At 40.0% G+C, this 15,000-nt stretch overlaps 1 protein-coding gene across 2 annotated transcripts; it reads left to right on the top strand.

Moving 5' to 3' along the window:
• Window positions 1-11,530: 11,530 nt before the first annotated feature.
• On the top strand, window positions 11,531-13,820 carry LOC122656731 (cyclin-dependent kinase inhibitor 5-like). Of its 2 annotated transcripts, XM_043851365.1 has the most exons (4): window positions 11,544-11,563; window positions 11,608-12,181; window positions 13,386-13,589; window positions 13,706-13,820. In XM_043851365.1, exons 2-4 carry the CDS (start codon window positions 11,652-11,654, stop codon window positions 13,773-13,775), a joined length of 804 nt encoding a protein of 267 aa, XP_043707300.1. In that variant the 5' UTR covers window positions 11,544-11,563; window positions 11,608-11,651; the 3' UTR covers window positions 13,776-13,820. The 2 variants fall into 2 exon arrangements, with proteins under 2 accessions (XP_043707299.1, XP_043707300.1); XM_043851364.1 differs by having other exon boundaries at window positions 11,531-12,181.
• The last annotated feature ends 1,180 nt before the right edge of the window (window positions 13,821-15,000 follow it).

Genomic DNA, 15,000 nt, shown 5'->3' on the forward strand with positions numbered 1-15,000 from the left:
CACGGCCCAGCTGTTTGTGACCCCTCTTCTGATCTGCACTCTCTACTTCCCTCTTTTGATTTGGACTCCTTAACTCCCCAGCTGGTGACTTTGACACTTACAACTATGTCAACATATAGTCCTTGTCACTAAAAGTATGCATCTTGCTCTCCTATAAAGCCTTCTTCTATGGTGATTGAAAAAATGGAGGTTGTTGATTCCTCCCTTCTAAGGCACATGAATCTAAAATGCCAGTATTATTAGATGTCTATTTCGTTTCTCCAGAACTTTAAGTGCCAACGTCTATCCCCCAATGTTGGTAGGTTCACTCAAAATCAATGTTTCTTGAGTAGCATATGCCAAAGCAATGAAAGAAATCCTTATCCAATAAGCGGCACTTGCATTTTTCTGGTGTAGAACTTCTTCTGATGTGTGTTCTCAGCTTCAAATGGGATGGGTAGCTCCCTATCTTAACCACCCTTGGGAAACTGAGCATATTATGTTGGAATTGTCAAGGCAGTGGTTGGTCCTTAACAATTTAGTACTTAGCTAAGCTCTATACCAATGTCCGACAATGTTTAGTACTTGTTCTTGGATCTTGAGATTTGGGTATTGTGAAACCCTGATTTATTGAAGATTGTGGATTTGATTCTTGGGAAGATTGGTGATTAATTTGAAACTGATTTGCTCAGCTCTTCCATAATTGCAGGGAAGAGTTTAATAGGGTGGAAAATCGTATGAATTTGATACACCAATATATTGATCAACTCCAAACCATATTTGTGGAATCCCCTTTTGGCTCCAATTCAAATCCATTACCTGATGATATTCTATTGATCCCAATGGAAATGGTCCAGCTATATGGCGGTGGTGGTGGTGGTGGTGGTGGTGCTTTCGGAGGTGGTAGCCTAACCATCTCCAACTTTAGGGAAACAATACAATTGTATGCTGGTGTAATGTTGCGTAGTGGGAGGTTCACGGAGAGGTATGGGCTTACGACCTATAAAAGAAATTTCTCTCCCTCTTTAAACTTTGCAAGCATGAGTATGACCGAATGGAAACTCACATCGATGTTTTACAGGACCATATAGATGAACTCCAAAGTGCTGCTACCTTTGCCCCTGCCCCTGCCCCTGCTGTGATGGCTACCGCCACCGCCGCTCCTGCTCCTGCTCCTGGGCAGAAGAAATACTTATGCAAGCAGTGGATTGGGCGGGGGTGATGCAGTTACGGTGACTGGTGCCACTTCGCCCATGGCACATCACAGCTACCTAATCATATTGCCCGTCTATACAAGTGGCTCAAATTCATAATCATTTACATGCTTTATGTCCAAAAAACCATGACCATTCAGTGTCGGGGCTTAAAGGATGACAGAATCATCTCTATGGGTGGCTTTTTCAGTGATATCAATCGATCTCCAAAACCGAACCAGATTGATGGGCTCACTCATTCTAATCCAATGTTCTCTTTACATGAAGATGGGTCGGCCCTCCGTTATGGACTACTTAACATAGTTAGTCCTTATCAAGTTTGATTTTATCTGGGATTTATCACTGAATTATGCATGGGGGCCCATCTAAGGATGGTTAAGCTCTACTAGGCCTTATTTAAAGGAGTATCCACCAATATTGGATCCTACCTGTGCGCTATTAAGTATGGATACTTCTATGGGCCCATCTTAGTTTGATAGTTCTATCTATAGGCCTTCCTGTGGGGTTCTGGGGCCTCACGGCCTAATTGTTTGTGACCCATCTTTTGATCTGCACTCTCTACTTCCCTCTTTTGATGTGGGTTCCTTATCTCCCCAGCTGGTGAGTTTGACACTTACAAATATGTTGAAAATAAGTTTTTGTCACTGAAGGTACGCCTCTTGCTCCCCTATAAAACCTTCCTCTATGGTGGTTGAAGAAATGGAGGTTGTTGATTCCTCCCTTCTAAGGCACGTGAATCTAAAATGCTAGTATGATAAGATGTTTATTCTGTTTCTCCAGAACTTTAAGTGCCAACGTATATCCCCTAATGTTGGTAGGCTCACTCAAAACCAATGTTTCTTGAGTAGCATATGCCAAAGCAATGAATGAAATCCTTAGCCAAGAAGCGGTACTTGCATTTTTCTGGTATAGAACTTCTTCTGATGTGTACTCTCAGCTTCAAACGGGATGGGGGGCTCCCTATCTTAACCACCCTAAGGGAACTGAGCATATTATATTGGAATTATCAAGGCAGTGGTTGGTCCTTAACAATTTAGTACTTAGGTAAGCTCTATACCAATGTCCGACAATGTTTAGTACTTGTTCTTGGATCTTAAGAGTTGGGTATTGTGAAACCCTGATTTATTGAAGATTGTGGATTTGATTCTTGGGAAGATTGGTGATTGATTTGAAACCAATTTGCTCAGCTCTTCCATAATTGCAGGGATGAGTTCGATAGAGTGGAAAACCATAAGAATTCGATATGCCAATATATTGATCAACTCCAAACCATGTTTGTGGAATCCCCTTTTGGCTCCAATTCAAATCCATTACCTGACGATATTCTATTGACCCCAATGGAAATGGTCCAGCTATATGGCGGTGGTAGTGGTGGTGGTGGTGGTGCTTCCGGAGGTAGTAGTCTAATCATCTCCATCTTTAGGGAAACAATACAGTTGTATGGTGATGTAATGTTGCGTAGTGGGAGGTTCATGGAGAGGTTTGGGCTTACGACCTATAAAAGAAACTTCTCTCCCTCTACAAACTTGCAAGCATGAGTATGATCGAATGGAAACTCACATCAATGTTCTATGGGACCATATAGATGAACTCCAAAGTACTGCTACCGTTGACCCTGCCCCTGCCCCTGCTCTGATGGCTGTCGTCGCCGCCGCTCCTGCTCCTTCTCCTGGGCAGAAGAAATACTTATGCAAGCGGTGGGTTGGGCGGGGGTGATGCAGTTACGGCGACTGGTGCCACTTCGCCCATGGCACATCACAACTCCCTAATCATACTGTCCGTCTATATAAATGGCTCAAACTCATAATCATTTACATGCTTTATGTCCAAAAAATCATGAATAATCAGTGTCGGGGCCTAAAGGATGACAGAATCATCTCTATGGGTGGCTTTTTTCGTGGTATCAATCGATCTCCAAAACTGAACCAGATTGATGGGCTCACCCATTCTAATCCAATGTTCTCTTTACATGAAGATGGGTCAGCCCTCCGCTATGGACTACTTAACATAGCTAGTCCTTATCAAGTTTGATTTTGTCTGGGATTTATCATTGAATTATGCATGGGGGCCCATCTAAGGATGGTTAGGCTCTACTAGGCCTTGTTTAAAGAAGTATCCACCAATATTGGATCCTACCTGTGCGCTATTAAGTATGGATACTTCTATGGGCCCATCTTAGCTTGATTGTTCTATCTATGGGCCTTCCTGTGGGGCTCTAGGGCCTCACGGCCCAGCTGTTTGTGACCCCTCTTTTGATCTGCACTCTCTACTTCCCTCTTTTGATGTGGGCTCCTTAACTCCCCAGCTGGTGAGTTCGACACTTACAACTATGTTGAAAAGTAGTCTTTGTCACTGAAGGTACGCCTCTTGCTCCCTTATAAAGCCTTCCTCTATGGTGGTTGAAGAAATGGAGGTTGTTGATTCCTCCTTTCTAAGGCACGTGAATCTAAAATGCCAGTATTATAAGATGTTTATTCTATTTCTCCAGAACTTTAAGTGCCAACGTATAACCACTAATGTTGGTAGGCTCACTCAAAACCAATGTTTCTTGAGTTGCATACGCCAAAGTAATGAATAAAATCCTTTGCCAAGAAGCGGCACTTGCACTTTTCTGGTATAGAACTTCTTCTTATGTGTGCTCTCAGCTTCAAACGAGATGGGTGGCTCCCTATCTTAACCACCCTAAGGGAACTGAGCATATTATGTTGGAATTGTCAAGGCAATGGTTGGTCCTTAACAATTTAGTACTTAGGTAAGCTCTATGCCAATGTCCGACAATGTTCAATACTTGTTCTTGGATCTTAAGATTTGGGTATTGTGAAACCCTGGTTTATTGGAGATTGTGGATGTGATTCTTAGGAAGATTGGTGATTAATTTAAAACCGATTTGCTCAGCTCTTCCATAATTACAGGGATGAGTTCCATAGGGTGGAAAACAGCATAAATTCGGTATGCCAATATATTGATCAACTCCAAACCATGTTTTTTGAATCCCATTTTGGCTCCAGTTCAAATCCATTACCTAACGATATGCTATTGACCCCAATGGAAATGGTCCAGCTATATGGCGGTGGTGGTGGTGGTGTTTCAAGAGGTGGTAGTCTAACTATCTCCAACTTAGGGAAACAATACAGTTGTATGCTGGTGTAATGTTGCGTAGTGGGAGATTCATGGAGAGGTATGGGCTTACGACTTATTAACGAAACTTCTCTCCCTCTTCAAACTTTGCAAGCATGAGTATGACCGAATGGAAACTCACATCGATGTTCTATGGGACCATATAGATAAACTCCAAAGTGCTGCTACCGTTGCCCCTGCCCTTCCCCTGACCGCTGCCGCCGCCGCCGCCGCCGCCGCCGCCGTTCCTACTCCTGCTCCTGGGCAGAAGAAATACTTATGCAAGCGGTGGGTTGGGCGGGGGTGATGCAGTTACGGCGACTGGTGCCACTTCACCCATGGCACATCACAGCTCCCTAATCATATTGTCCGCCTGTACAAATGGCTCAAATTCATAATCATTAACATGCTTTATGTCCAAAAAACCATGAACATTCAATGTCGGGGCCTAAAGGATGATAGAATCTTTTCTATGAGTGGTTTTTCCCGTGGTATCAATCGATCTCCTAAATCGAACCAGATTAATGGGCTCACCCATTCTAATCCAATGTTCTCTTTACATGATGATGGGCCGGTCCTCCATTATGGACTCCTTAACATAGCTAGTCCTTATCGAGTTTGGTTTCATCTGGGATTTATCACTGAATTATGCATGGGGGCCCATCTAAGGATGGTTAAGCTCTACTAGGCCTTGATTAAAGGAGTGTCAACTAATATTGGATCCTCCCTGTGCGCTATTAAGTATGGAGACTTCTATGGGCCCATCTTAGCTTGATAGTTTTATCTGTGGGCCTTCCTGTGGGGCTCTGGGGCCTCACAGCCGAGCTATTTGTGACCCCCTCTTTTGATCTGCACTCTCTACTTCCCTCTTTTGATGTGGGCTCCTTAACTCCCCAGCTGGTGAGTTCGGCACTTACAACTATGTCAAAAAATAGTCTTTGTCACTGAAGGTATGCCTCTTGCTCCCCTATAAAGCCTTCCTCTATGGTGATTGAAGAAATGAAGGTTGTTGATTCCTCCCTTCTAAGGCACGTGAATCTAAAATGCCAGTATTATAAGATGTTTATTTTGTTTCTCCAGAACTTTAAGTGCCAACGTATATCCCCGAATGTTGGTAGGCTCACTTAAAATCAATGTTTCTTGAGTAGAATATGCCAAAGCAATGAAAGAAATCCTTAGCCAAGAAGCGGCACTTGTATTTTTCTGGTGTAGAACTTCTTCTGATGTGTGTTCTCAGCTTCAAACGAGATGGGTGGCTCCCTATCTTAACCACCTTAAGGGAACTGAGTATATTATGTTGGAATTGTTAAAGCAATGGTTGGTCCTTAACAATTTAATACTTAGGTAAGCTCTATGCCAATGTCCGACAATGTTTAGTACTTGTTCTTGGATCTTGAGATTTTGGTATTGTGAAACCCTGATTTATTGAAGATTGTGGATGTGATTCTTGGAAAGATTGGTGATTGATTTGAAACCGGTTTGCTCAGCTCTTCCATAATTGCGGGGATGAGTTCCATAGGGTGGAAAATCGTATGAATTTGATACGCCAATTTATTGATCAACTCCAAACCATGTTTGTGGAATCCCCTTTTAGCTCCAGTTCAAATCCATTACCTGACAATATTCTATTGACCCCAATGGAAATGGTCCAGCTATATGGCGGTGGTGGTGGTGCTTCAGGAGGTGGTAGTCTAATCATCTCCAACTTTAAGGAAACAATACGGTTGTATATTGGTGTAATGTTGCGTAGTATGACCGAATGAAAATTGATATCGATGTTCTATGGGGCCATATAGATGAACTCCAAAGTACTGCTACCATTGCCCCTGCCCCTGCCCTGACGGTTGCCATCGCCGCCGCTCCTGCTCCTGCTCTTGGGCAGAAGAAATACTTATGCAAGCGGTGGGTTGGGCAGGGGTGATGCAGTTACGGCGACTGGTGCCACTTCGCCCGTGGCACATCACAACTCCCTAATCATATTGCTCGTCTGTACAAATGGCTAAAATTCATAATCATTAACATGCTTTATGTCCAAAAAATTGTGAACATTCAATGTCGGGGCCTAAAAGATGACAGAATCTTCTCTATGAGTGGCTTTTCCCATGGTATCAATCGATCTCCTAAATCGAACCAGACTGATGGGCTCATCCATTCTAATCCAATGTTCTCTTTACATGATGATGGGTCGACCCTCCGTTATGGACTACTTAACATAGCTAGACCTTATCATGTTTGGTTTCGTTTGGGATTTATCACTGAATTATGCATGGGGGCCCATCTAAGGATGGTTAAGCTCTACTAGGCCTTGTTTAAAGGAGTGTCCACCAATATTGGATCCTCCCTGTGCACTATTAAGTACGGAGACTTCTATGGGCCCATCTTGGTTTGATAGTTCTACCTGTGGGCCTTCCTGTGGGGCTCTTGGGCCTCACGGCCCAGCTGTTTATGATCCCCTCTTTTGATCTGCACTCTCTACTTTCCTCTTTTGTTGTGGGCTCCTTAACTCCCCAGCTGGTGAGTTCGGCACTTACAACTATGTCAAAAAATAGTCCTTGTCACTGAAGGTACGCCTCTTGCTTCCCTATAAAGCCTTCTTCTAAGGTGATTGAAAAAATGGAGGTTGTTGATTCCTCCCTTCTAAGGCACATGAATCTAAAATGTCTATTCTGTTTCTCCAAAACTTTAAGTACCAATGTATATCCCCTAATGTTGGTAGGTTCACTCAAAACCAATGTTTCTTGAGTAACATACGCCAAAGCAACGAAAAAAATCCATAGCCAAGAAGCGACAGTTGCATTTTTCTGGTGTATAACTTCTTTTGATATGTGTTCTTAGCTTCAAACGGGATGGGTGGCTCCCTATCTTAGCCACCCTAGGGGAAATGAGCATATTATGTTGGAATTGTCAAGGCAATGATTAGTCCTTAATAATTTAGTACTTAGGTAAGTTCTATGCCAATGTCCGACAATGATTAGTACTTGTTCTTGGATCTTGAGATTTGGGTATTGTGAGACCCTGGTTTGTTGAAAATTGTGGATTTGATTCTTGGGAAGATTGGTGATTGATTTGAAGATCTTTCGGTGTACCCAAGCGAATTGATCAGGAACTCCTATCCCTGTGTGCTTGTTTGTGAAAGAACCATTATTTGGAAGAGGAGGAGCAACACTTGAGGCTCTACAAGTTAGCAAATTAATTTCTTTTTGTTAACAATTTCATTGTTTGGTAATCATGGGTTGTTGTCCCTCTTTTCATTTCTTCTGTTTTACCTTCCATGGATGGAGTTTCCATTCATGTGTTTCTTAGTAATGGAATTTTGTCCCTTTGATTATAAAAGAAAGAGAGGGAGAGAGTGAGAGTGAGAAAAGGTTGGGCATACCACCAGAATACCTAGCATGTGGCATCCTCTCTCCTCCTCTTTTGAAAAAGACCCCATTGCCCTCTTGTGTCCAGTCCTATGATTGATGTATGCCGTTAACTTACGGAAAGCCGACAGCATGCCCAACCATCTCCCAAAAACCAATATATATATATATATATATTGAATAGTATTCCAAATAGTTGATTTCCCTACACATTCTGATTTTCTTCCCTCTCCACCACGCTCTTTGGTATAATTAAGAAGATTGAAGTGGGGTTGGTACTATTATCCGAAATTGGATTCCCATGGTGTTTCTATTTAGTGTCAATTGTTTGAAACCCCTTCTTTAAAATCTACCTGAAACCCACTTTTCATTGACAATGGTCACCAATTTGATGCAAAGGACAATGATTTAAACTTGTAGTTATGAGGATTTTTAAAGAGGTTTGTTAATAAATGAATTTGTCCTTCACAGGAGGGGACACTTTTTCAATGATAGTTATGATGGAGCCTTTCATTCATGCAGTCACAAAGGTATTGGCCGTACCATTCATTTCCTACACCAAATAACATGCCATCATCATTTCTTACTCTTTAGAGGCTATTTGTCACTCAAGTGGGGATAAATCTCTCCTGGGAGGGGCCACCCACTTTACCACCATTAGATTGGCATCAACCGAAAATATGTAGATTCCAATCTGACTGTTGAAAAACACTTCTCTCTGAATTCCTAGCCATTTTTTTGAAGCCAATGAGATGCAATTTGTAGAAGCTCATAAAAGGCCAGTGGTGGTGGTGGGTTAAAATGGAAAAGTGTATTATAAGAACAGTACACATGACACACGGAAGAATAATACCCAAAATTTAATGGAATTTTCTAAAATTGGATGTTAGTTGAAAGTTTCTGTCTGGGAGCTAACCATTTCACAAAAAGTTTGATAAAAATCATCAAGTGGTTTTTGGTTTGGGAATGGTGACTTGAAACATAAGTAGGATCCTCCAGGTCTGAAGTTTAAAAAAAAAAAAAAGTGAGAGAAGTAATTGTTACAAGGGAGAAGTTTTAACAGAAACTGAATCAAAGTTTCAAACCCTTCATTATTGAGGTGGGAAAAATGTGGTTCTATAATCCTAAGGGTGTCAAAGTTGGCACCGAACAGGATAAACCGGTCCGAATCAAACCAAAATAGCCCAGTCCAAATCAAGCCGAAGTCTTATTGAGCTGGTTTCGGTTTGGGGGGATTACGATCCCAAAACCAAAAGAACCCGAAACCGGCTCAAAACTTGGACTGAAACCGAAATCAAACCGATCTACCCCAATAAGAAACCGATAACAACCCGAACCCTGTTAAAAATCCTTTTTTCCCTATAGTTTTATATAATGTGTATGGTAAACCGAACGCAAATCAGACCGAAATCGACCTAATAACAAACCAATGTAAACCCGAAATCAAATCAAGCCGAAACCAAACTTTCCTTATTGGTTTGGTTTCGGTTTCACCATTCCCACACCGAAACCGACTCAAACCGAACCATAACCGGTCTGAACCAACCAATTGACACCCCTATAATCCTATAAAAACAATTGTGAAGCCATGCTTAGTACTGAAATGGTTCATTTTGGTCCCATTCATCTATTATGGTGTGAGAATGGGTGAATCTGAAACCAAACCAATAACAAAAGATTCGGCTTCGGTCAGTTTTGATCAGTTCGTTTTGCTTTCGGTTTATTATCGATCTCTCTTATCAATTTGTTATCGATTTGATATGGGGTTCAGTACGATTTGGGTTTGACAAGCATGTACATATATTTGATCGGTTCATTTTGGTGTTTGGTTCTTTTTCATGTTGGGTTCGGTTTTGGTGTGGTCCATTTTGGGTTTGGTTTCACAATACCCCAATCTGAAGCCGATCCAATAAGCATCGGTTCAGTTTGATACGACTAATTTGGTTTGGTTTGGTCCGGTTTCACCGGTTCGTTTCAGACTTTGACTCCCCTGCTGAACCCCTACATAAAAGTCATGAAATCTATAATGAGTATTTAAGGATTTGATTCCTTTGTTGACAATTATGAAAGTGTTTTAAGGCCCAAGTCTATTTGTGAGCTCAACAGTACTGACAACTTGGTTGATAGATTAAAAAAATTCCATTAAATTTGGGCATGGTTTGTGCTAATCTCTGACCATTAATTGGTCTATTGGTTTTTAATCTGTCAAGCCAAAATGAAAGGCCCTGATCATCTTAAAACAATATCATCTCTGAACCTATGCATGCTTGCCACATGTAAGTAAAACTCATGATCTGAAGATTCTTTTAACCATTCCATTAGAATGGTTAAGAGTTGGAGATTGGAAATGAAATTCCACTTAAAGGTAGGGATGTAAACGGATTGGATTCGATTCGGATAGTGCTATATCTGCATCTGCATCCAATTAGCTTTCAGATGGATTCGGATAATGCTAAACGGATACAGAAACAGATACGGATTGGATATTTTATCCGTTTACATATAAATATAACTTTTCAGATAGTTATATCCTATTCGTATATGCATCCGTTTAGCTTTCGAACAAATTCAAATAGTACTAAACAAACAGACACAGACACAGATACGAAAATGAATTTCGAATATTCATTTACACCCCTACTTAAAGGGAAATCACTACTTTGGTCTTTGGAATAGTTTCAAGTTTCAACCTCACAAGAGGGGTAGAGACACAAGTAGGCCAAGCTAAGGGCCATTTGAGCTTTGCCCATTACTTTGCATTAGTTTATTGATACATGAAAAAGGAGGAGATGGGTTTATTTTAAGCTTAGGGGAACAGTGGAGACAAGAATGAACAAATAATATGCACTTTCCACCTGTCCACCATGAGGAGAAGGGTATCCAATGACTTTGGTTCTCAAGTCAAAACATCTATTGCTACTCATATCGTGAGAAATTGAATGTGGCTTTAAGTGGACTTGTCTATTTCTAGAACAAATCTTAAGAAAGATTGATTTGAAAGATCAGATTTATTTACTTTTTTTTTAATGTATTTTAAAGATTTATTTACTTCTTTCTTACACTGTTATTTCAGATTGAAGTTAACACTCAAAAGAGCAAGTTTCTTACATTAGATGCAGATTTTAAATGCAAAGTTATCAATAAAAATTTTTATAAAAAGAAAATAATTTTTCAAGCTTTTAGAAAAAGAAAAACCTTGATCATCATTTTTATTTTTTACAAAATCAAAATAAATATATCTACAATCTGCCTAAATTTGATATTTTTTTATTAAAAAAAAAATTTTGACAAGATTTTTGTAATCAATACTCATTTTTTAGCTAATAATGTCTACCTACCTATACATATTGGATAAAAAACAAAATAATCAATAAGAGTATCCACCGACTACTTTGCTGTATTAATCGAACATGATATATCACCTGAATTAGATTCGATTTCACAACTCAATAATAGGAATTATTCTCTCCAATTTCCTAAAGTTCGATAGTACGACAGTGCTAGGTGGAGCTATTGACATGTGACAGTTCAACCATCCAATGGTCCGAAATGGATCATAATGTAAATTTCTTATTCATCTGAGTGGATTTTATTCTTTTTTGTCTTTTAAGAATAGGGGATATTATTAGACCTCAAGAGTGTGTCTATATAGGATATAAACTGAAAATATCGCGAGAAATTGAGAGTAGAGAAGCTCTTCCAAAACCCCAAGTACCCTAAGGCAACCCTACTTTTCCTTTTCTTCTACAGGTACAAATACACCCTTTGCCCTTTCCCTCCCTCTGCCTCCGTTCAATTATTCAATATCTAACCAACGAACCATCTCTCTCTTACTCATTCTGTCTCTCTTCCACCTGAGCATATCTTTCTTCTTCTCCTCTCTCTCTCTCTCTCTTACTCAGTTCCTCCACTTGGGTTCTCTTCTCCTCTGTCCCTGCATCTTCCTGCTATTTTGTTATCTACTTTGGGTCTTCCGTGAATGCTGTGTAAGCTGAAGAGGGATATGGGGAAGTACATGAGGAAAGCCAAAATCACAGGGGAGGTTGCAGTCATGGAAGTCGCTCAGTCGTCTCTGGGGGTTCGGACCAGAGCCAAAACCCTAGCCTTGCAGAGACTCCAGAAATCGACGACGGCATCGATGGTTGATTCCGGGGCTTCTTATTTACAGCTCCGAAGTCGGAGGCTTGAGAAACCTCCTCTGCTTGCGGCCAGCAACCATGAAGCGAAGAAACAACAAAACCCACCACTACCAAGAGATAAAGAGAAGGAAAGCGCCAAAGCAAACCCTAACCCTAATTCTCCAACAAGTTCCAGGTTGGTGGCGGATTCTGGAAATTCTTGCTCTGTTGCTTCGGTGAGTTGTTCAAAATATGAAGAGGAGTTTTCGACCGAGGAGAAAACCCCTGTGGCAATCGAGGTGGTCTCTCAGGATAACAACCTTAACAACAACGATGGGGGTATAGAGGCTTCATTTGGAGAGAATGTTTTGGAAAACGAGGGGAGAGAAAGGTGGGTTTTCTCCATTTCTGTGTTAAAATTCTGTAGTTTTTTTTTTCCGGATTTTTCATCTTCTGTTAGAGCTTTGAAATGGAAAAAAAATGGTTTTCTTCATAATCTGTATCTGTTTCTGTCCCAAATGATCTCTGACTCTAGTGAGTAGTGCCATCTGAATATTCTTAGGGTTTAAGTAGAGTAAGTTTGGCTGACTTCTTTACTTTTTCATGGGGCCCTTCTTTAAAATCTTTATTCTTGTACTTCTGTGATTACAGACTTGACCGTAGTAGTTAGACGAGCTAATAGGCCTCAAACTCGATTTGGGGTCTTTCCTCTCTTGGTTTTTCTTTTATAATTTATAATTAGAAGGGTTTTTTTTTGGTAAATTAATTAGAAGATTTAATGGTTTATTTTTTTGTTCTTTGTGTTCCTTTCTCTGTTCTTTCTGTTTTTATTCTAATTGGTGGTGCTAAGGAGCCCTAAAGCTGCTATGCTCGATAGGTGAGTATGTTTTCAATCTGAAAAGGGGATTTCTTTCGCTGTTTGTAGTTGTACCCAAAAGAAACCCACTTTATTCAGGGATTCTTGGCTAATAGAATATTTTTCATCTTCAAAAATGTTTTTAGTTTCTCTTTTGATTCTCTTTTACTCCACACTAAAGAAAACAGTTCTGTATAGAAAGTACTAGAATAATTTCTTTTGTAAGAAAAATTCCCTTTTATTTTTTGGGCATGCATGAAAAGTAAGTTTTCTATAAAAAAAAAATTTGTTTCTGAAACCTTGCTGCAGTTGCATGATGAAATCTGGGGTTGAAACTGATGATTAAAACTTGTGTTTGTTCTAGTTCTACTTGTGGGGTGGGAGTATGTCATATGCTTTCTTGGATTTGCTCAAGTATTATTGACTGAGACATGAGAGTTTATGTTTTGAGCTGCTAATGAAGGCAGAAATAGCAGATCTTATTTTCCTTTTACATCCATCACTGCTACACTTTCTGAGTTCATTTTCCCCCTTAAAAAAAAAGAACCACCATCTTTCTAGTTATTGTTATTGTACTACTTTTTTGGTGTTAATTCTTACGGGCACTTAAAGCTGTGGGGGTTGTTTTCAGAGTCTTTATGTGAATTGGGCACTGCTAACACTTATATAATCTTGGTTTTTCTATAGATCCTTAATCATGTTTTTGTTTCTCTATTTATGACTTTGTTTGGATACTCAGGAGCACGAGGGAAACTACACCCTGCAGTTTAATAAGGGATTCAGACACCATAGGAACTCCTGGTTCTACTACTAGGCCTACTAACTCTACTGCAACAAATCGAAGAGTACAGAATGCAATGAGGAGAATCATCCCAACAGCACATGAGATGGAGGAGTTCTTCGCCGGTGCAGAGCAACAGCAACAGAGACTGTTCACCGAGAAGTAACCACTTATGCCTCAGGCTCAAGCTGTTTATTATAGTTGATTAATTCTAACATGAGGTGTCATGTCTTCCCCTCGTACCTAATTTTATTTGTGTTTATTATCTGTTTGTGCAGATACAATTTTGATCCAGTGAATGATAAGCCTCTTCCTGGACGATATGAATGGGTGAGAGTGAAACCATAAGTGGGGTTGGTATTCCATCAAAGCTTCTTTTTCTGCAACCAGCTTGTCGAGTATGAATGATGGTGGTGATGGTTGGTTCCATTGTCTACCACCATTTCTTGCTTTGTTTTGTAAAAAGAGGATGTGTAGTCTAATGGTCTGTAACATAACAGAGCTGATGAGTTACTCAACAAGTATAAACCCAAAGCCCCTTTCTTAACAGATCATTTGTGAGGGGGAATAGAAAGAGGTTAGGTTTTAGGTTTCAATTAGGTAGACCAGTGTAAGGAGTACAAAAGGAAATTACCAGTTTTCTTTTTTACTTTTTTCTCTTTTTTTTTTGAACTTTCCCTTCCCCTAATTTTTCTTTTTGTCTATACTGGTGGTACTGATGGAACTTGATGAAAACTTTTTTGAAATAAACTTGTGAATCATTTTTCCTTTTGTCTTCTACTTTATCAACATCTCTATTCTCTAGTTTTTGCACTATTCAATTATTGCTCATTGTTACATCATGAAACACTGCACTTTCTATCAAGTTTATAGATGTGGATTGATGAAGATGGACCCCAAGTTTTGTAATCCCTAAGATGCTCAAGTGGGTATCTTTATTTTAAAATTTTCTTCCATTTTTTAAGACTTGTAATGGTGTGAGATACTACTCTATGGATATCTAAGTGGGCCTCATGTATATTTTTTAACCTGATATGAGAAATGTGTAGTTTGTGGTGGTGGGGTTGCTTAAACCCTGGTTTCTTGATTGGATATTGTACAGGGTTGAGGTTCTTTGTTTAAAGCTATGGTGGTGAAAGAGATAAGAGCCCTCATTTAGTTTTTCTGCAAGTGGACGTTGTTCCATACTTTCATTGATGGATTGTAGTGATTAATATCATGTCAGAGATAGACCTTTTGCAAGTAAATAGCTATTTTTTTTACCATCTCTTCTGAACCTCTGTGAACTTGGATTGTTCATTTCTTTTCTGATTAGGTGGATTGGAAGTGGAAGTGTTGGGGGGAGGGGTAGGTATGTCTATTGTCAACCCATTTTTATGGTATTTGAATACTTTTGGTCTCCTTCGGCGAGTCATTACTTTGACTTATGTGCGTAATTGTGGGATGGACAGAGACTTGTCTCCTTGGGCAGCAGGGGCGGTGGATAGGATTCTGCATAATAATGGTTGTCTATAAACTAGAAAATTTAAATGGACATGGGTTGGGTTGGGTTGGGTTGGGATGATTCTGATTT

This window comes from Telopea speciosissima, chromosome 3 (assembly GCF_018873765.1).
Source record: "Telopea speciosissima isolate NSW1024214 ecotype Mountain lineage chromosome 3, Tspe_v1, whole genome shotgun sequence".
NCBI classification, from domain to species: domain Eukaryota; kingdom Viridiplantae; phylum Streptophyta; class Magnoliopsida; order Proteales; family Proteaceae; genus Telopea; species Telopea speciosissima.

Coding starts and splice junctions, on each gene's coding strand:
- LOC122656731 (XM_043851364.1), top strand. CDS start 11,652: ATGCTGTGTAAGCTGAAGAGGGATATGGGGAAGTACATGAGGAAAGCC. Junction 12,182..13,385: donor GAAAACGAGGGGAGAGAAAG/GTGGGTTTTCTC, acceptor TTGGATACTCAG/GAGCACGAGGGAAACTACAC. Junction 13,590..13,705: donor CAGAGACTGTTCACCGAGAA/GTAACCACTTAT, acceptor CTGTTTGTGCAG/ATACAATTTTGATCCAGTGA.